This window comes from Tupaia chinensis, unplaced genomic scaffold (assembly GCF_000334495.1).
Source record: "Tupaia chinensis unplaced genomic scaffold, TupChi_1.0 Scaffold000605_1, whole genome shotgun sequence".
Taxonomy (NCBI): Eukaryota; Metazoa; Chordata; class Mammalia; order Scandentia; family Tupaiidae; genus Tupaia; species Tupaia belangeri.
This window is the reverse complement of record NW_006160123.1, coordinates 2,737,881-2,758,344: the sequence shown is the minus strand read 5'-3', so window position 1 is coordinate 2,758,344 and position 20,464 is coordinate 2,737,881. Positions and strand designations below refer to the sequence as shown.

Below are 20,464 nucleotides of genomic sequence, written 5' to 3'. Positions count from 1 at the left end.
GGCCCCCCGGGGCGCCTCCTCCCTCGCGGCCCTCGCACTGGCTGCCCTGACCCGGCCGGGCCAATGCCCACCAGCTGCCCTTGAACCTCGCCTGCGTGCTCCCCGGGACCGATGGAGACCTGGCGGAAAGGCTCCTTCCGGAATGCCTCCTTCTTCAAGCGGCTGAGCCTGGGGCGGCCGAGGCGGCTCCGGAGACAGGGCAGCGTGCTTAGCCAGGCCAGCACAGCCGGTGGGGACCACGAGGAGTACAGCAACCGCGAGGTCATCCGGGAGCTGCGAGGGAGGCCGGATGGCCGGCGCCTGCCACTGTGGGGCCAGGAGCAGCCCCGGGCCACCCTGCTGGCCCCACCCAAGCCCCCGCGACTCTACCGGGAGAGCTCCAGCTGCCCCAACATCCTGGAGCCTCCGCCCGCCTACGCTGCCGCCTACTCGGCCACCCTGCCCACAGCGCTCTCCCTGGCAGGTACTCTCCACCGCTGCTCAGAGGAGGACCTTCCGGACACGCCCCCGTTCCAGAAGACACCTGCCCCAGACCTCAGCGATCCCTTCCGCTCCTTCAAAGTGGACCTGGGGATTTCACTTCTCGAGGAAGTTCTACAGATACTGAGGGAGCAATTCCCCAGCGAGCCCCGCTTCTGAATGGGGCGAGGGGAGGCAGTGCTTGGGAGGACAGGAGAGCTGGAGCCCGCATCCCAGGAAAGGTGCGTCTGGTCCTGGGACAAGGGAAAGTTTGGATAACCCAGAGCCCTGCCGGCCCTCTGGGTCCTGAATAGTCCTCCGGGTACCCCTGAGTGGAGGAAAAGAGGCTATTTGGAAATGGCGGGGTGTGGGGGCACTTCCTGGCAGGAGCCATGACGGAAGCAGGCTGGCAGGGAAAAGAGGCCATGTCGGTCAGCTACAGGAGCCAGGCGGGGGCCAGCAGGGTGAGACGGTGGCACAGACTGGGCAGGACAGCCATGGGTGTCTACAACCCAACTCCGGCCTCCCTCTTTCCTCTCCTGTGTGGAGGTGCCTTGCAACACCTCCTCTGAGGCCACCAGCAACAGAGAGGTCACAGGACAAGTCTAAACAAACACGGTCCAACCCCGGCTGGAGAGGCAGACCTGAGCAGGGAGGGGAGACCGGCAAGCAGGCAGCCACGCTCTCCATGTGGCTGTTCACTGAACTGAAATGAGCACAAATGAAAACTGAGGTCTGGGTCCCATTAGCCACATTTCAAATGTCCAACGGCCAGGCCTGCTGAGGCCACCACATTGGACAGTGCGGCGTGGACATTAGAGCCCTGGACAAAGTTCTCTTGGACAGCGCTGGCTAGGCTGTGGCCTGGAACCATCAGCGGAGGGAGGGTGGGGACGTTCAGGGGCTGCAAAAGAGGGGCTGGCAGGGCAGGGAGAGGCAGGCAGGCAGGGCAGGGAGAGGCAGGCAGGCAGACAGAGAACTCGGCCAAACCGTCGGCAGAAAAGGCAGCCCGAAAGGCCCAACCTGCCAACATAGCCGCCAGAGCAGCCCTGGGCGGAGGAAGCCAGCTCTAGGGAATGCCGGCCGAGGCCCAGCCGCGCTTGCAGAGGGGTGTTCTGGGAACTCTCAGATCACGGGTGAAGAGCCCTTGGGAAAGAGCGAAATAGACTTCCTTCCTAGAGAGGAGGACTGGGCCTGGTGACGGAGGCTGAGCAGGGAGGAGGCACACGGGTCTCCAGGACCCTCCACCAGCACTGCAGCTTGGCCTTGCCGGAACCCTCTGACCACGCACAGCCAACTAGGCCAAGCTCACCGAGTCAGGGCCTGAGGCTGTGCTCCGGCCCGGCCTGTGGCCTCGCCAGAAGACGTGTAGCCAGCAGCGCCTCTCTCAGCTGGGGGAGGGAGCAGAGGAAGCCCGACACGCGCTGTGTCCATGACCCCATCCCTCGCCTCCCTCTTTCCTCCTCTTGTGTGGAGGTGCCAAGCTGAAAGGCTCCTCTGTGGACACAGGAGATAGTGAATAAAATTCCTTCTGCTACAACCCGTGGACTGGTGTCTGGGACTGTGAAATACTGGGACCTAAAGATGGACAAATACGGCCTCTAAAGCAGAATCCCAAAGGGCTCACACCAGGGCATATTCTTTTGTCCCAGGTCTGGACAGGAAGCCTCCTGTCTTGCAGCCAGGAGGGGAATGAGGTGGCGGGGCCGAGGCAGGGTGAGTAGAGCCCCTGCTAGTCCTTGTGGGCTGCACACACACCAGCCAGAACTCTGGCCGTGTCAGTGAAGGGAAGAGCCAGGATCCTGCCTCTTGTCCCCCCAGCAATCTGTCCCCCTAGGTGGTGGCAGGTGTGGGTGAGCCCTGCAGCCAGGCAAACACAAGCCTTCGTGGTGCTGTGGGGACTAAGAGTTAGTACTGGGCTAGCTGGAAGGTCTAGACTTCACAGGCAGAGTGCCCAGACTCTGGGCAGGCGGCACCCCGGCAACAGCAGGGTAGCTAGTGTTATTTCTAAAGAGGGGGCAATGGAGCCAGCAGGTGGCAGGGTTATTAAAAGTGCCGGACTCCCACAGAGCCAGCCATGGTTCAAGTCCTGGACCCAGCAGCTTGAAAATCATCCCAGGTGGGTGTGTCTCCCTGCCCAAAATCCCAAGAGGAGAATGGAGAAGGGACTGTGCCATGGCCATTCCCCTTGGGGGATGATTTCTCATTCTGTCTCTCTCTGGCAAGTACACACATCTGATGACGGGGGAAAAAAAAAAAAAAAAAAAAAAAAAAAAACTTAAAATAAATAAATAAATAAAATAGAGGATGATGCTTCTTGGTAATTGGTACTCATGCTGGGCAGCCAGAGACACCTGGGAAAGCAGCAGCTGCTGTGGTCGCCTGCCCCTTGCCCGCAGCACCGGGCAGCCTAAGGTCCAAGCACTGCACACCATGACCGAGCACGTGGAGGGTCGTAACAGCCTTGGTGCAGAGGACAGCCCTGGCAAGAGCCTGGAGTGGAGGAATGCACGCAAGGTCTACGAACGTGGTCCTCAGAGAGGAAAAGGGGTCAGTGCAGAATCCCAGCCCCTCATGCTAAGGTCACGGCACCTGCAGATCACGACACTCCAACGAGCTTGAGAGGAAAGGGCCAAACAGGAAGAGGTGGCCCGAGTCCCAGGCAGGCTGGGTGAGTCCCAGCTGGGTGAGGCCCAGCGACTTACCTTTGACAGTGTGGGGTGGTTAGGGCCCACGGTGCTCTGGGGCTGTCCTTCCAACCAGGAAATCTTCAAAGGGTTATCAATCAGGCCAACTTCATTCCGGACAGCCAGCTCCTGCCCAACACAGCATCCAGTCCTGGCCCACCCGCGGACTCCGCTGTCTACTCCCATGGGAAGAATGGAACCCGCACTCTAGTCCTCTAAGCAGAGCCTTCAAATGTGGGGTACTAAAGCTGTGAGCCCTCTCAAGGAAGAGTGGTGGGGCTAAGCCTGTGATTCGGGGATGAGGAGGAGCACAAAGGGTGGGAAGCCAGTGCTGGGGCTCACGACCTTGCAGGGTGCAGGGTGGAAGGTGAAGCCAGCCTACAGACAGCTAAACGTCTACCCCAGAGCATGGTCCTGCCCACCCCTGCATGCACAGTGATTCTATTTCGAGTCGGGGCTTCGGGGAGCCTTGGCTGAGCTGGCCCAGAGATCCCCTGGGAATGTGGCTCGCCTAACCCAGGGGACCACAACACTGGCCCCCGAGCCTCCCCCAACACTCACCGCAGCCTTGACGGTCGCAAACTCCACCACGGCGGTGCCTGCCTTCTTACTGGAAAGCACCAGGTTGAGGACCTCACCATACTGTGGGGACAAGGGTCTCCGTAAGCGTGAGTCACATGAGACCAGCCAGGCTGTACTGAGGCCCACCTGGTGTCCTCAGCTGGAGAATAACTTCCTATCGTAAAGGGCTCAGCGAAGCATCAGAGAAGGGAAAAAGTGGGCTCCCCCTCAGAATGCAGGACAGCAGTGGGGACTTGAGCAAAGGCTGGGCACTGAGTCTGGCCCGGTCACAGAGCTGCCTTAGCAGTGGAAGGCAGCGAAGGGGACGGGCCTTCCATGCCTGACTCCCACCTCACTCCCAACACACGCCAAGCCCTTGGCTTCTAAGGATGGTAAGCCAGACCGAGGCAGCAGAGAGATCAGGCTGGAGGGGGCACACAGCAGCACAAGTGACAAGAGGACAGTGGCCTAGGAAGCACTCCCTAGGCTGGCCTATTGTCTATGAGACAGCAAAAAACAGAAAAAGGGGGGCTGGCAAGTGGTAGTTGAGGCACTGGACTCCCACATGGCCGACCACAGTTCCAGTCCTGAACCTGGTGGCTTGCTTTCTTACTTTCTCTCTCTCTCTGGTCAAATTTTTAAAAAATAATAAATAAAATAAATAATTCTTAGAAAAACAAAACAAAACAAGAGGCCATCAGGTGGTGTGGTGATTAAGGCTCTGGACTCCTACATGGCTGATTGTGGTTTGAGTACTGGACCTGGCAGCTTTCTCTCTCTCTCTCTCTCTGGTGAGTGTGTGTGTCTGTAGAAAAAAAAATTGGGGACCAGCAGATGGTGTAATGGCTGTCGCTGGACTCCCATGTAGTAGACCACAGTTCTAGTCCGGGACCCAGTGCTTAAACTCACACTGGGTGCATGTGCATATGTGCCCAAAATCCAAAGAGGAGAGTGGAGGCAAAGAGGAGAGTGGAGGAGAAGGGGTTGCAGTGTGGCCATGCCCCCTGTCTCTCTGTCTCACTCTGTAAAATTAAAGATTAAAATAATTAAACAATAATAAATTTAAAAATAATTCTTAAAAAAAATGAAAAAGGAGAAGTAAGCGAGAAGCAAGTGGAGATGTGCTGCTGAGTATGGCCCAGGCGCAGAGAGCCCTGAGGTTGGTGGGAGGCAGACTGCCCCGACAGGAGGGAGAAAGTCAGCGGGGCAGACCTTTTGTAAAAGCCGCAGCAGGAGGTCTTTGGAGTAGCCGCCTTTTGACTCGTCCTCCTTCTTGCACTTCCACTTCAGCTGAAATGACATCATTGAACACTGGCCTGTGGCTGAACAGCACCGACCTCACGTGTGGCCCCAGGACACCTGTACCCTAGGGAACACCACCGTGAACAAGCCTTCCCCTGGAAACGGACAGGCAGTGTGGCCCGCACACCCTCAGGCGCACGCCCAGCCCTGTCAGACACCGCAGACAGCTTCTGGGGAGCACCCTGCCTGCTCGCCAGTGCTGAGAGCGGCCTTTTAGGGCGAGCTCTGAGACGCTAGCCTGGTCTGCAGGCGGCTGGAGGATGGGAAGGGCATGGAGCTTCCCTCTGAGAGCCAGTGTCCCCACTAGAACCGCAGGAAGCACCTATTCTTGCTGACACGGGGTGGTGTGAGGTGACCCCCCTGCCCAGGCTCACCTTTAATTTGGGGGTTCCTTTGCTTTCAGTATTTTCTGCCTTTCCTAGAAATTTTGGAAAAAACGGAAAGGTAGAATGTGAGGGTCAGAGGTTCCTCCCCAGGAGATGTGGAGGCGGGGACCTATGAAAGATCTGCCCTGCCCTGGTGAGGAGCCTGCTGGGCAAAGGGTACGCAATCCCCCGACCCCAGGGCGGCCTGCCCAGCTACCTCCTGGAGGCCGCCTGGTGGTGTTCTCCAAATGGGGAGCTAAGAACCTCCTAGGGGCAGGAGGCAGAGTTCTGAAACAAAGCACCCCAAAGCCTTCACCCCTGGTGATCTGCTCCAAGACAGCACCTCTGCTTGGGACTAAGACAAATGCTCTCGGGCAGAGTCAAAAGCAAACAGGCCCCAGAGAACTGGTCGGAAGAAGGGTCAGGTGGCATACATCAGAGGAGAGTGCCGTGGGGTGTCCCCAGCTTTCCAGCAAGTGGAAGACTCCAGGGCAACTCCATTGAGCAGCCAGTGTGGCCACTCCCGGCAAGCTGGAGCTGCCCTGGAGGGGAGGCAGGTGGGTGTGATCACCTCCCACCTCTCAACCTCTGCTCCCGTTCCTGGCGTATCTGCTCCTGGATCAGCCTCTGCTGTTCCTCCAGCTGCCGGGAACCCTCTTCTCGTAGGCGTTCGATCTGCAGAGCGGGGGGTGGAGGGTGACCATTCTGTGCAGATCCAATTCCAGGCTGGCTCACCCTGTAAAGGTCCCTGGGAGGTTCCTGCAAGCTAGGGCTCAGCCACCTGTGGGTGGGACAAATTACCCAGATCCCACAGGAGAAAGCGGAAAGAGCATGCCCTCCCCGGCCACAACCACCGCCCAGACCCTCCTCCCACAGGGGTCTCAGGCCGCCTGCCTGGACCCTCACCTCTTGCTCCAGCGTCCTGGTACTCCGGCTCTCCTCTTCCTCCTCACTCTCCTGGGCCTGGGCCTGCCGCTCCCGGGCCTCCAGATCTAGGCACAGGGTTCAGCGAACCAACTGCTGGTCTGTGTGGTTCCTACGCGGCCCACCCAGCTCTGGCTACTTCCCCAAAGTCTCAGGATGAGACGACGCAGTAGCCCTTCCCCCATGTCAAGTTAACTGCCATTGAGGAAATCACAGCCGAGTAGCCAGGGGTCTGGAAGAGTTAACAGCTAACAGGTCCAGCTCACGCGGTCTACGCTGGTTCTCTGAGCAGCGTGCAGGGTGTGGGGAGTGCTCTCATCAGCAGCCCTGGCCCGTGTGTCCGGGGTGCCGGGTGGAGCTGCTGGCCTCTGTCCCAGTGGTTTGGCACCGCAGCCTGACCCAGGGCCTCGCCTTGGCTTTTATTCTTTTTCTGCCACTGAGCTCAGTTCTCACCATCTCCCTCAACTCCGCCTCAGCTCACATTTAGCCACCCTGGGAGCTCCCGCAGGGACGGGCAGTGTGAGGGCATCGTTCCGAGTCCTGAAGCCCTTCTTGTCTTCCAGCTGCTGGGACAAGCCCTTCTCTTGGGCCCAGGACCCATTGCTTTCCTTTCTGTGCCTTTTACTTGCCTAGAACCTCCCTTTCTCTCCCATTATGTTAGAGTAATGAATATATCAGGTTGGTATATGCATGTTTTAAAATATATGGATACTGGCCAGCTCTATGGCCTAGAGGTTAAGAGAGAAGGATCCCATGTGGCCAATTCACAGTTCAAATCCTGGATGCAGTGGCTTGAAAAACAAGCGGAGCATGTGTGCATGCCCAAGCCCCACTGGGATGAAGAAGGAGAAGGGACGGTGGTGTGACCGTGCCTCGTTTGGAGACACTTCCTCCCTCTCCCCATCTCGCTTGGCGAGTACATGTGCCTTTTGTCAAAATATTTTTTAAACTTCTTTTTAGGGGCCAGCAGGTAGTATGGTGGTTAAGGGTGCTGGACTCCCACATGGTCAACCACGGTTGGAGTCCCGGACCTGGAGGCTTGCTTTCTCACTTTCTCTCTCTCTCTCTCTCTCTGGTCAAAATAAAATAAATGAATAAATAAAATTAAAACAAATCTTTAAAAAAGTCTTTTCTTTTTAAGAATTATTTTATTGATAGGACCAGCAGTTGGCGTAATGGCTATGTTGCTGGACTCTCATGTAATTGACTGCGGTTTGAGTCCCGCACCCGGTGGCTTAAACTCACACCGGGTGCATGTGTGTGCGTGTCCAAGATCCCAAGAGGAGACTGGAGGAGAAGGGATGGCAGCGTGGCCATCCCCCTGGGGGTGAGTTCTCACTTTCTGTTCTCCTTGTCTCTCTCTGTCTTTCTAGCGAGCGCATGTGCCCTATAGCGAAAACCTCTCCAAAACAAACCAAAAAAAGAATTATTTTATTGAACTTTATTTATTTAATTAATTTATTTTAATTTGATCAAAGAGGAACAGAGTGAGAGAGAGAAAGTGAGAAAGCAAGTCACAGGGCCTGGGACTCAAACTGCCGTCAGCCATGTGGGAGTCCAGCACTCTTAATCACCACACCACCTGCCAGCTCCATCAAAAAAATTTTTTTGAAGAAGGATATTGAATAAGCAAAAAGAAAAAGAGAAAAAACTAAGTAAAGAATTCTTGAGGGACCAGCAAATGGCATAATGGTTATGTTGCTGGACTCCCACAGTCAACAGTGATTTGAGTCCCAGACCAGGCAGCTTACAACTCATGCCAGGCACACGTACGTGCGTGCCCAAAATCCCAAGAGGAGAATGGAGGAGAAGGGATTGTGGCATGGCCATTCCCCTGGGGGTGATTTCTCATTTTCTGTCTCTCCAGTGAGAACTCACACCCTATAGAAAAATCTCTAAAAAAAAAAAAAAAGAAAAAAAGAATGCTTAAACTGGGCCAGAGGTGACATAGAGGTGAAGACACTGGATCCCACATGGCCAAGCCCACAGTTCAAGTCCCAGACCTGACAGCTTGAAAATCACACCAGGTGCGTGTGCATGCGTACATGCCTAAAAGTCCCAAAAGGAGGATGGAGGAGAAGGGACTGTGGTGTGGCCATCCCCGTGGGGGGTGATTTCTCACTTTCTGTCTGTCTTTCTCTCTCTGGCAAGCACACACACTATGGAAAAAAAAAAAAAACGCCTGGACCAATCTTAATGGCGTGATGGAGATGTTCTAAGACAGATTTACAATCAGAGCTGCATCACTTGGTAAATGTACTGAAAATCGTTGAGCTGTATGGGTGACTGTTACGATACGAAAGGATGGACTACCTCAATAAAGCCCTTAGAAAAGAAAAGGGTGCCTGGCCCTTTCAGACCTTCTAAGGAAGCTTCTCCAGCTGAAATGAATAACACGAGCCCCACCAGGCAGGGTGAATAAGAGCACCAAGTTTACTACACTGCAAGAGTTTAAACCCCAGCGCCAGCCAGTTCTTAAGCTTCTAGTGCCTTAGCTTCTTAGCCTATAAAAAATGGGTTTAATAATACCCACCTCCTCGGATAGTTGCAATAATTAAAGGAGCTAATAAAACATTTGTCACAATGCTCAGCTCAGAGTAAATCTAGCAATGTTATTATTCCTCAGCGTGCCTTTGGCATGCAGTCTCTGAGAACAGCGCTGCCCAGACCTGGGCCGGGAGGCGCTGAGTTGCAGCGGAAGCTTCATGAAGAAAGGTAAAGGAGATGGCGGAAATGGCCAGGGGACACACAGGCCTACCGGGCACAAAGCTTCACCTACCCAGCTTCACTTTCTTCCTCTTTTCGTCCAGTTTCTGGGTCCTCTCTGCCGCCTGCTTCTTAGCTTTCCTGACCTTGTCATATGCGGCCTGGCGGGAGAAAGAGCACAGAGCAGGAGTGGCCCGAGAAGCACAGAGCCCCAGCAATCCTCCTGGCCCCTGCTCCTAGTCCCAGAGCCATCGGGGCAGCAGCCTGGTGACCAGGTCTCCGGGTCTAGACAGCAAGGACTATGCCATGTGGCAGGGGGCAGAAGGCTGAGGCAGAAGGGCAGTGACGGTCTCTAACCATGAGGGACGACTCAGACAGGAGGATGCGCTTACCCTGGCTGCAGCATCGGTCAGCACCTCCAAGGCCTGAGAAAGCTGGTGGAAGAGTTCGGCTACACGCGAGGTCAAAAACGGAGGAGAGAAATCGGGTCAGACGTGTGATGGCACACTCCCTCAAAGACACCACAGGATGACAGAAAACTGACGTCAGCAGGAGACAGACCAGCAAGGAAGGGTGAGGGCACCAGTAACTGCGTGTTCCTAACACATGAAGAAAAACCCTGAGCCTCCCCGACCCAGGGCCAGGCCGAGGGCGTCTACACTCCACAGCTCCCATAGGCAGAGCTTCGATCGCAAGAGCACAATGCACAAAGCGGGTCACTTTCTCCCATGCCCTTAGGAGGGTCTCACCTGCTCTGGGATTACCCGGATTTTTGTCTGGGTGGCAGGAAAGGGCCTTCTGCCGATATGCCTTCTTCACCTGGAAGAGTCAGAGATATGGTCATTCACTCTCTCACCCCAGGGACAAACAGAAAACCTTGCAAAGCGATGCGGGAAATCCCGTGCCTACGTAAAGGAGAGGCCGCTGGCTCTCACTTCACGGCCACCTGGAGATTTGCAACAGGGGAGCCAAAGGTCACGGGGGGGCCGGCCTGCTGCCTGCCCCCACAGATGTCAAGGGGCTCCTGGAAGGGGAAGGAGCATGGGGTCCTGGTTTCTCCACAGCCACCTGTAGCGGGTGTATCTACACACTTGGGCACACCAACTGGGGCATGCCTACTGGAAGAAAACTTAGCCATCAAATTTCAAAATGTACTTTCGCTCTGACCTAGTTCTAGGAATTTGGACTTGTAAAGCACACCAAGATAAATACACAAGGATGCTCCCTGCTCTGGTGTTTTTACTACACCCCCCTCCCTGGAACCAGCCCGAATATGCAGCAACGAGGAGCCTCATTTAAAAAACTATTATGGGGACCAGCAGTTTGCGTAATGGCTATGTCGCTGGACTCCCACATAGTCGACCACGGTTCGCGTCCCGGACCCGGTGGCTTAAATCTTACGCCGGGCGTGTGTGCGTGTGTGCCCAAGATCCCGAGAGGAGAATGGAGGAGAAGGGATTGTGGCGTGGCCATCCCCCTCGGGGGGGGGCTGATTTCTCGCTTTCTGTCTCTCTCTCTGTCTTTCTGGCAAAAGCACACACCCTATAGTAAAAACCTCTCCAAAAAAATAAATAAGTAAGTAAATATTTAAAACTACCATGGACAGGGGCCCGGTGGCATAGTGGTTAAGGCGCTGAACTCCCACATGTTCTAACGCAATTCGAGTCCTAGAACCAGTGGCTCAAAGCTCACACCGGGTCCGTGTATGTGCATGTCCCAAATTCCTGGAGAACAAAGAAGGGACTGGCGTGACCATTCCCCTTGGGTAGCTGATTTCTTGCTTTCTGTTTCTGTCTTTCTGGCAAGCACAAGCAACCAATAGCAAAAATCTCTTTACAAAAAAAAAAAAACTACCATGGACAGACAGAGGTTTCTGCGGACTGACAGAAAGATCTTTAGGCTAAAGTAAGTGAAAAAAACAAGGCTGGGAAGAGTACACAATGATCACTTTTTGATTTTAAATAAATAATCAGGCCCGGCAGGTGGTGTGGTGATTAAGGGCACTGGACTCCCACATGGCCAACCACAGTTCAAGTCCCAGACCTGGAAGCTCGCTTTCTCACTTTCTCTCTCTTTCTCTCTCTCTCATTCTGTCTCTCTCTGGTCAAATAAAAAAATAAATAAACAAAGTTAAATAATTATAATTATTTTTTGAGAGATTTCTGCTATAGGGCACATGTACTCGCCAGGAAGACAGAGAGAGACAGAGAGACAGAAAGCGAGAAATCACCCCCCGAGGGGATGGCCACGCCGCAATCCCTTCTCCTCCATTCTCCTCTCGGGATCTTGGGCACGCATGCACACGCACCCGGCATGAGTTTAAGCCACCAAGCCCCAGACACGAACCGCAGTCAACTACATGGGAGTCCAGTGACATAGCCATTACATCAACTGCTGGTTCCAAAATTAAATAATTCTTAAAATAAAACAATCAAATAAATAAATATATAAATATGAATAGTTACAGAGACTTGGTCATGCGCCTAGTTGTACTATTTTCACTAAAGCAATTATAAGAAACTTAATGGTGGCAGTTGGAGAGGATGAAGGTGGAGGGGAAAGAATTTACTTCTCTTTTCATGCCTTTCTGTAGCTAAAATGTTTGAACCTCAAACAGGTCTTATCATTTTTTTGGTCAATAAGGTTTATCTTAGTGGGGAGGGTATGGTCCATTTTAGTTTTCATGTTTGTGTCTCTATACTAAAAAGTTAAAAAACCCTCTAATATTTCTTTTTTAAAGAATTTCAGACCACGGCTGGCCATGTGCAAGTCCAAGCCACCTGCAGCTCCCCACTGTTTTTTGTTTACTGTAGGGCACCTGTGCTCGCCAGAAAGAAAGAGAGGGAAAGTCAGAAATCACCCCCGGGGGGAACGGCCATGTTGCAGCCCCTTCTCTTCCATTCTCCTCTCAGGATTCTGGGCATGTGCACACATGTACCCAATATGATTTTCAAGTCACTAGGTCTGGAACTCAAATTGGGGTCAACCATGTGCCACCTACTGGCTCCAATACTTTTTTTTTTTTTTTGAGAGGTTTTTGCTATAGGGTGCGTGCTCTCGCCAGACAGACAGAGAGAGACAGAGAGACAGAAAGTGAGAAATCACCCCCCAGGGGGGATGGTCACACCACCATCCCTTCTCCTCCATTCTCCTCTCGGGATCTTGGGCACGCACGCACACGCGCCTGGTGTGAGATTTAAGCCACCGGGTCCGCGAGAATCATGGTTGACTACGTGGGAGTCCAGCGACATAGCCATTACGCTAACTTCTTATTTTTTAAAGATATGCCTCCCCATGCCTGCCTCGGCTCCGAGCTGGGACTACAGACACACACCACCATCCCAACTCTTTTGTGGACAGGATCTCTGTATCGCCCAAGCCCAGCTCACAATCTTCCTGCCTCAGCCTCCCCATAACTGGGACTACAGGTGCATGCCACCACATCCGGCCTTCAGAATGAAACAGGAATCGAACCCTGGCCTCCCTGTGGGCCCAGCCTGCGAGTATGGCATCTTAGCAGCATACACCACCATGGCATGGTGCTTATACTTCTTATATTAGTAAAAATAAGCAAATGTTTCTTAACACCTTTTTTTCCCCTTAAGAATTATTTTATTTAACTTTATTTATTTATATTTGACCAGAGAGGGATAGAGTGTGAGAGACACAGAGAGAGGGAGAGGGAAAATGAGAAAGCAAGCTGCCACATCTGGGACTCAAACCCTTAACCACCACGCCATCTGCGGGCTCCCATAGCTATCCCATAGCTTTTCTTTCCTGCATTTCCTACATAGCTGTAAGTGAGGAGAGTCCAGATCTCAGAATCTGCCCCTTGCTTCCCGGGGCCTCTGCCTTCTCGCTTTGGCTATGTACGTAATACCTGCTGCTCAAACCTCCCGGGACGAACAGCTAAGCAGAATGGCTTTCCAGGCTTCCTGGTGGACCAACAAATACTTCTACACCCAAGTGCGCTAAATAAGGACCCTCAGAGGCAAGGAGCCAGCACTGGCCACAGCCGGCCTGCTGGGCAGATCCCCGACTCAGCTCCCTCCTGTGTGAGGCGGTCACCAAGGGAAGGACCTTTGGAGATGTGCTGCCACCTGCTGGGCTCTCCTTCCCAGCTCTGTTTTCACCTCCCCCAGTCCTCACTTCTGGGATCCCCTACTGACGCAGAGGGATTTAGTGGACAAGTTTTGCTTTTGTATCATGAGGCCCTTTTTTATTTTTTAAATAATTATTTATTTACTTAATGATCATTTATTTATTTATTTATTTTTTTATTCAATGATCACTTTTTTGTTATTATTATTATTTTTAAAAATTTTGACCAGACAGAAGACAGAGTGAGAAAGGGAAAGCAAGAAAGGAAGCCGCCAGGTCCGGGACTCAAACTGCAGTCAGTCATGTGGGAATCCAGTGCCCTCAACCACACACCACCTGCTGGCCCCTCATGAGGCTTCTTTTATTTATTTATTTATTTTTAAATATCTGAGAGGGGTAATAGAAGGGAGAGGAGAATGAGAAGCATCAGTGAAAAGGCAAGACAGGGCCAGTATCACAGACTGGTGCTTAAGGGAGTCAGATCCCATACGGTCAACCATAGTTCGACTTCCAAATCCTGCCCCACTGTTTTGTTTTGTTTATAAGAACTATTTCATTTAACTTTACTAATTTATTTTTAATTTGAACAGAGAGGACAGAGAGAGAGAGAAAGGAAGCCACCAGGGTCAGGACTTGAACTGCGGTCAGCCATGTGGGAATCCAGTGCCCTTAACCACCATGCCACCTGCAGGCCCCCTGGCCCCAGTGTCTTGAAAGTCAGAATGATCTCATTCCCCATCTGAAGGAACCTCCATGCCACTCCTCACCCCCAGCCTTCCACACGCCTAACATTTACAACCAGATACGACTGTCCCAACGTACCTGATATGTCCTGGAACCTTATCCCCTCAAGGGTTAGCCTGCACCTCAATTTCCAACCCACCTTTTAAAGGTGTGGAGGGCTATTTCAAATCTTCAGGTCCTCTAGGGAAAACATGATCAGTCTCATGCACTGGCTAGATATTAAGGAGAGAAGTTAGGTGTAGAAAGCCAGAGTACGTCTGGTATTCCTTCCCAGGAAGGGAAGTCTAACGGCAGGAGAGTTCTCGGGCAGCACCGAGTCCACCTCTCCTGTGGGTGCAGTGATGTAGCACCTAGGATATCTGCGGGCTGATCTAGAGATTGGGGATAGAGGGAAAATCAGGAATGTCCCTTGACAATGAGGGAACGAAGACAATGGCAGGGAAAACGATCTTCCGTTAGCACATGAGGAGCCCTAGGAGTGGCCCATAGAATGAGAACACGGGCTGGCTCGCAGGGCAGTGCTTCAATGCTGTCCACGGGAACCAGATCCCACACGGTTGACCGTGGTGCTAGCCCAGGTCTCCAGCCCTGATGGCTTGAAAGATACACAGGTGTATCCTTGCCCCAGATCCTGACAGATGGAAAATGGAGAAAAGACGTTCACAGCATGACAGCACCCCGTGGGGGGGAGGGGTGCTCTCTCTCTTGAATATGCATGAATGTCCTCTAACAATAACATTTTTCATCTTTTTTTTTTTTTTTTTAAAAGAGAGATGTTTGCTATAGGGCATGTGTGCTTGCTGGAGAGATAGAGAGACAGAAAGCAAGAAACCACCCCCCAGAGGGGATGACCACACTGCAATCCCTTCTCCTCCACTCTCCTCTTGGGATTTTGGGCACGCACACACAGGTACCTGGCATGAGTTTTAAACCACCAGGTCAGGGACTCAAACCGCGATCGACACTGTGGGAGTCCAGTTATGTAATCATTACACCATCTGCTGGTCCCTAGAAGTTTTTATTACGCTGATGGGGCCAGAGGGGGTGTGGTGGTTAAGGGCCTGGACTCCCACATGGTCAACCACAGTTTGAGTCCTGGACCTGGCAGCTTGCTTTCTCACTTTCCTTCTCTCTGATGAGCACAGGTACTCTATAGCAAAGTTTAAAATTATAATAAGGGGCCAGCAGATGGCGTAATGGTTATGTAGCTGGACTCTAACACAGCTGACTGTGATTCGAGTCCCAGTCCTAGAAACTTGAAACTCACACCAGGAATGTGTGTGTGTGCATACTCAAAATCCCAAGAGGATAAAGGAGAAAAGACTGAGGCGTGGCCATTCCCCAGGAGATGATTTCTCACTTTCTGTTTCTCTGTCTTTGTCTCTCCAGCAAATGCATGTGCCCTATAGCAAAAATCTCTCTCTAAAATTAATTAATTAATTAATTAATTTAATTAAATTCAAGGGACCAGCAGGTGGAGTGGTGGATAAGGTGCTGGACACTCCCACATGGCCGACCACGTTCAAGTCCCAGACCTGGTGGCTTGCTTTCTCTCTCTCTCTCTCTCTCTGGTCAAATTAAAACAAACGAGTGAATAAATAAAATTAAATAAATAAGTATTTTAAAAAATTAAATTCAAAATTTAAAAACTTCAGGGCCAGCAGTTGGTATGGCGGTTAAGGCGCTAGGGACTCCCACTGTTCAAATCCTAGACCCAGTGGCTTGCTATCTCCCTTTCCTTCTCTCTGTGTGTCTGTCTTTCTCTGGTCAAATTAAAATAAATGAATGAATAAATAAAATGAAATAAATAATTTTTAATTAAAATAATCATTAAAAAAGTTTTTATTGCACTAAATAAAAAGAAAACTAGATCTTCATCTCAACCCATATACCAAAATAATTCCACATGGATCAAAATATTAAATATAAAAACAAAACTAACAGGGCTGGCAGGTGGCATGGTGGCTGAGGGCGCTGGACTCCCACATGGCCAACCATGGTTCAAGTCCTGGACCTGGTGGCTTGCTTTCTCATTTTCCATCTCTCTCACTCTCTCTCATTCTGTACCTCTCTGGTCAAATTAAAGTAAATTTTAAAAATTAAATTAATAAAAAAAAACTAACAGAATCTAAAAGAAAGAAGATGATAGTACCATTATCACTTTCAGGATAGGGAAGAAATTACTAAACATGAAGTAAGGGAAAAAATCACTCACACACACACACACACACACACACACACACAATGAATAGATGATATTATATACATTTTTATAATTTCTCTTAAGTCAAAAGTCACGGACAAAATTAAAAGACAGGATAAAGGAAAACTGTGGAAAATGTCTGTATGAAAAATGACAGGCAATATGATACTTACTTTATAAAGGACTCAGAGTCTTAAGGGAAAAAATAAACTACAAGAAAATAGAGAAAAAACATGGAGATGATTTATAAAAGGAAAAAAATGGTTAATTACATTATACTCATGGTGCGAGCCCATCCCCAGCAGGGATGGCCACACCACAATCCCTTCTTCCCCATTCTCGTCTCAGGATTCTGGGCACACCTGCACCTGTCCAGGACAACTGCAGTAGGCCACATGGGAGGCCAGCCCCTTAGTCACTATGCTGCCACCTGCTGGCTCCCAATGCAAGCACTTCTTCTCTAGCACTTCTCCAGAAGCCGAGCTATACCTGAAGCTCTGGAAGTATAAGTATTTATTTAATTCTTAAGATGTCTGAGATAGAAATGTTTACCCTTTTTAGAGATCCTATTATTATTTTGGAAGCAGTGGCTTAATGAGGGGATAATTATGATATTCAGAGTCCATTCAGTAAAAAAGCCATGCAGTCATTATTGTAGACAGAACAAAAATTTCACTCCAGCTAAATACCATAGAAAGAACAGTGAGCCCCACCCCACTCACATCATCAAAGTCCAAATGGGGAATCTAAATTCCCTATTACTAAAAGAAAGGGTTACTGTCAATATTTACTTTCTACAATGACCTGGTGTTACTTTCTAAAAAAAAAAAAAAAAAAAAAAAAAAACCTGCTAAAATTTAACAGGGTTCCTTAGCTTATTTTCAGTACTCTGAGCTAGGAGGCAGCATGGTTCACTATAAGAGAGAAGGTTCTGGAGTCTGACGGTTGCATTTTCAAATTCGGAATCTTCCACATACTAATAGCACAGTCTTGGGCAAATTGCTGAATCTCAGTTTTAGGTTCTTCAACTACGAAGTGAGGAAAATAACTACTACACGCCGCATAGGACAGCTGGAAGGATTAAAGAAGGTAATCCACATGAGACACCTGTCAAAAACTAGGCACTCAATAAAAATCCCTGCACCTCCTCACCACCTACTTCCAGATTAAGAGGGTAGACTGACACCAGCCCCGTAGAACGCTAACCTGGCAGGAGCTCTGGAATGAACCCTGCTCCACCATGGGTACAGTCCACTTATTTCAAATTTTTCAGTGGACAGGACTGGCTTCAGATCTGCTGCAAGGCAATCTAAAAATTCAATCCCTGGTTAGCCCTCAGGGTCTCAGAAATACCTCATTCAAAGAATAGAAGGTGGGATCAGCAGGTGGTATATTGGTTAAGGCACTAGGTTCCCACATGGCTGATCATGGTTAGAGTCCTAGACATGATGGCCTGAAATTCACACCAGGCAAGTGTGAGTGGATGCCCAAAATCCCAGGAGGAGAAGAGACTGCAGTGTGGCCAACTCCCCCTGCAGGGAGATTTCTCACTTTCCCTTTCTTTGTCTCTCCCCAGCAAGCCCATATGCCCTATGGCAAAAACCTAAAAAGAAAAACAGCAGAAGGCACAGGCAGGAAGCCCAAGATCGTCCAGGGTGGCCATGAACCAAAACCCCGCTGGCCTAAGAATGTTGGTCAGGTGTGTCTGTCCTGATTAACTTGTTATTACTATATTTAGCTGTTCGGCATGTCCTGGGCAGGGCCCATTGCTCAGTCTTAGCCTGGAAGGCCAGTTTTGACTTTGAACCAGTTGCCCTGGAGTTTGGTGCTTTGTGTTACAAACTGGATTCCCAGCTTTGTGACTGCTGCCTGAAGAATTGCTCATCATGTAAACACAACTCTCCCAAAGCAGGCCTTTGCAAAAGCTTCCGGTCTCAATATTGTTTACTCTGAAATAATCCCACCTTATGCTTAATTTAAGCAGCTACATTTCGGGTGAAAATGTGCAATGATATTTCTCTTAACTATGACAAGGCTGGGAAGGAAAGGAACTTTCAGGAGAACAAAGAAATCGAGGAATCAACCATGATCTAGAGAGACAGGACTACTGCTGACTGGTGCTGTGTGCTTGCAGTCCCAGCTATGCAGGAGGCTGAGGCAGGAGGATATGAGTTTGAGGCCAGCCTGGGCAACCTAGGAAGACACTATCTTTTAAAAAAGAAGGGAAAAAAAAAGTGAGGCCAACAAATGGCATGGTGGTTAAGGCACTGAACTCCCAGGGTTGACCACAGTTTGAGTCCCAGGCTCAGTGGCTTAAAAATCGCCCTGGGTACATGTGTGTATGTCCAAAATTCTGAGATGAAAATGGAGAAGGAAAAAAAAAATAAAGAAAATGGAGGAGAAGGAACTGAGGTGTGGCCATCCCCCTGGGACGTGATTTCTCACGGTCTGTCTCTCTCCTATCTCCAGTGAGCACATGTGCCCTATGACAAAAACCTTCAAAAAAGAAGGAAAAGGGGGCTGGCAGGTGGCGTGGTGGTTAAGGGCACCGGACTCCTATGTGGTTGAAGGTGGTTCAGGTCCCGGACCTGGTGGCTTGCTTTCCCATTTGCCCGCTCTTGCTCTCGCTCTCTCGCTCTCTCACTCTGTCCCTCTCTGGTCAAATTTAAGTAAATAAATAAAGTTAAATAAAATAATTCTTTAAAAAATAAAATAAAAAGAAGGAAAAAAAAGATATAGAACTGAAGGGCTGGCAGGTGGCGCAGTGGTTAAAGTGCTGGACTCCCACATGGCTGACCCTATGGTCAGCACTACTGCAAATCCCGGACCTGGCGGCTTGCTTTCTCACTTTCTCTCTCTCATCAAATTAAAAAAATAATAATAACGACAATAAATAAAATTAAATAATTCTTAAAGAAAAATAAAGATACAGGACTGAAAATGCAGGAATCCCAGCTTGGAAATTGCTCCATGAAACTGCACCTGCCAGTAGTGAGCTCATTTAGGCCAGGCTAAAGCAGCCACAGCGAGTTGCCAGAGGCTCCCGTACTGTCATTCATTAACGCTCACAGTTCCCTTTTTTTTTTTTGGAGGTTTTCGCTATACAGCACGTGCGCTCGCCAGACAGACAGACAGACAAACAGAGAGAGGCAGAGAGACAGAAAGCGAGAAATCACCCCCCAGGGAGGATGGTCACGCCGCAATCCCTTCTCCTCCATTCTCCTCTCGGGATCTTGGGCACGCACGCACACAGGCCCGGAGTGAGTTCCAAGCCACCGGGTCCGGGATGCGAACCGCGGTTGACTACATGGGAGTCCAGCGACATAGCCATTACGCTAACTGCTGGTTCCCCTCACAGTTCCCTTCTTTACCTGTAGGTTTCTCCTAAGTTCTCTGGTCTCTCTCCACTCAGGAGCACCTGCATTCCTGAGACTTCACAAAGAGGAGGAGCTGGGTGACAGCTCAGAGCTCCCCACCCTATGACCCCTATCCAGACCTGCTTTTTTTGTTTTTTTTCCTTTATTTAATTTACCATTATTGTTATTTTTAATTTGACCAGAGTAAAGCACAGAGAGAGAGGGAAATTAAGAAAGGAAGTTGCCAGGTCCAGGACCTGCACTGTGATCAGCCATGTGGGAATCCAGCGCCTTTAACTACCACGCCACCTGCCAGCCCCTCCAGACCTGGTTTTTCAGAAGAGTAGGCCATCTCCAAGGCCCAGCCCCAGAAAGACAAAGGTGTCAGATGAGTGTAAACTTCACGACGCTTTAAACTCCAACATGCAGAAGCTTGGTCCTTTTCTCACTAGCTTTCTAACATCTACCGGTTACCACATCACCTTCCTTTTTGCATCTTAGGGCACTGAGGAGTTTAATCTGGCTTCAACATCTCAGGATCATCATCCAGACCATTATGCTCAACAGTGTCACGCGTTCACATGCTACTGAGAGCAGAAGGGCAGGCTTTTCTCATGCTTCCCTGGGTGGCGATGATCTTCATTTCTACTCTTCCATGGTATTTCTCTCTCCTCTCTAGTCAGCCCCTACCAGACTGCCAGAAGCCAGCACTGCCCAAGAATTGCTTCTAATCTGCTGTGTCCTTCCTGGTATGGTTTCTAGAAATGTACCTCAAATGAGAACACAAAGGTTTAAGAAGGTATGGGGGGGGTCTCCCTACAAATAAAGTGAATTTTGGGACCAGAAGATGGCATAATGGTTAAGTCGCTGGACTTCCATGTAGTCAACTGCGGACCCAGTGGCTTAAACTCATGCCAGGTACGTGTGCATCTGTGCCCAAAATCCCAAGAGGAGAATGGAGGAGAAAGGACTAGGGCATGGCTGTCGCCCTGGGGGGTGATTTATTGCTTTTTGTCTTTCTGTCTCACTCTGTCTCTCTGGCAAATGCATGCACCC

The 20,464-nt window shown here is 50.5% G+C and overlaps 2 protein-coding genes across 2 annotated transcripts in view; one reads left to right on the top strand and one right to left on the bottom strand.

Annotated features, from left to right (window-relative positions):
• Positions 1-20,464, bottom strand: part of DNAJC17 (DnaJ heat shock protein family (Hsp40) member C17) — a 37,577-nt gene that overhangs the window by 4,372 nt on the left and 12,741 nt on the right. Inside the window, exons 2-10 of the mRNA XM_006158684.3 lie at positions 9,754-9,823; positions 9,397-9,455; positions 9,078-9,165; positions 6,281-6,366; positions 5,953-6,049; positions 5,384-5,427; positions 4,920-4,997; positions 3,708-3,788; positions 3,165-3,275 (exon numbers count right to left, since the gene is read on the bottom strand). Of these exons, the coding sequence (XP_006158746.1) occupies positions 3,165-3,275; positions 3,708-3,788; positions 4,920-4,997; positions 5,384-5,427; positions 5,953-6,049; positions 6,281-6,366; positions 9,078-9,165; positions 9,397-9,455; positions 9,754-9,823 (714 nt within the window). The remainder of the gene's footprint in view (positions 1-3,164; positions 3,276-3,707; positions 3,789-4,919; positions 4,998-5,383; positions 5,428-5,952; positions 6,050-6,280; positions 6,367-9,077; positions 9,166-9,396; positions 9,456-9,753; positions 9,824-20,464) is intronic.
• Positions 7-1,999, top strand: CUNH15orf62 (chromosome unknown C15orf62 homolog). The gene is made up of 2 exons (XM_006158683.2): positions 7-701; positions 1,639-1,999. The coding sequence occupies exon 1, from the start codon at positions 112-114 to the stop codon at positions 637-639; it is 528 nt and encodes a 175-aa protein (XP_006158745.1). The 5' UTR covers positions 7-111; the 3' UTR covers positions 640-701; positions 1,639-1,999.

Bases quoted from the DNA above. Each gene is read 5' to 3' on its own strand.
- CUNH15orf62 (XM_006158683.2), top strand. From the start codon at position 112: ATGGAGACCTGGCGGAAAGGCTCCTTCCGGAATGCCTCCTTCTTCAAG.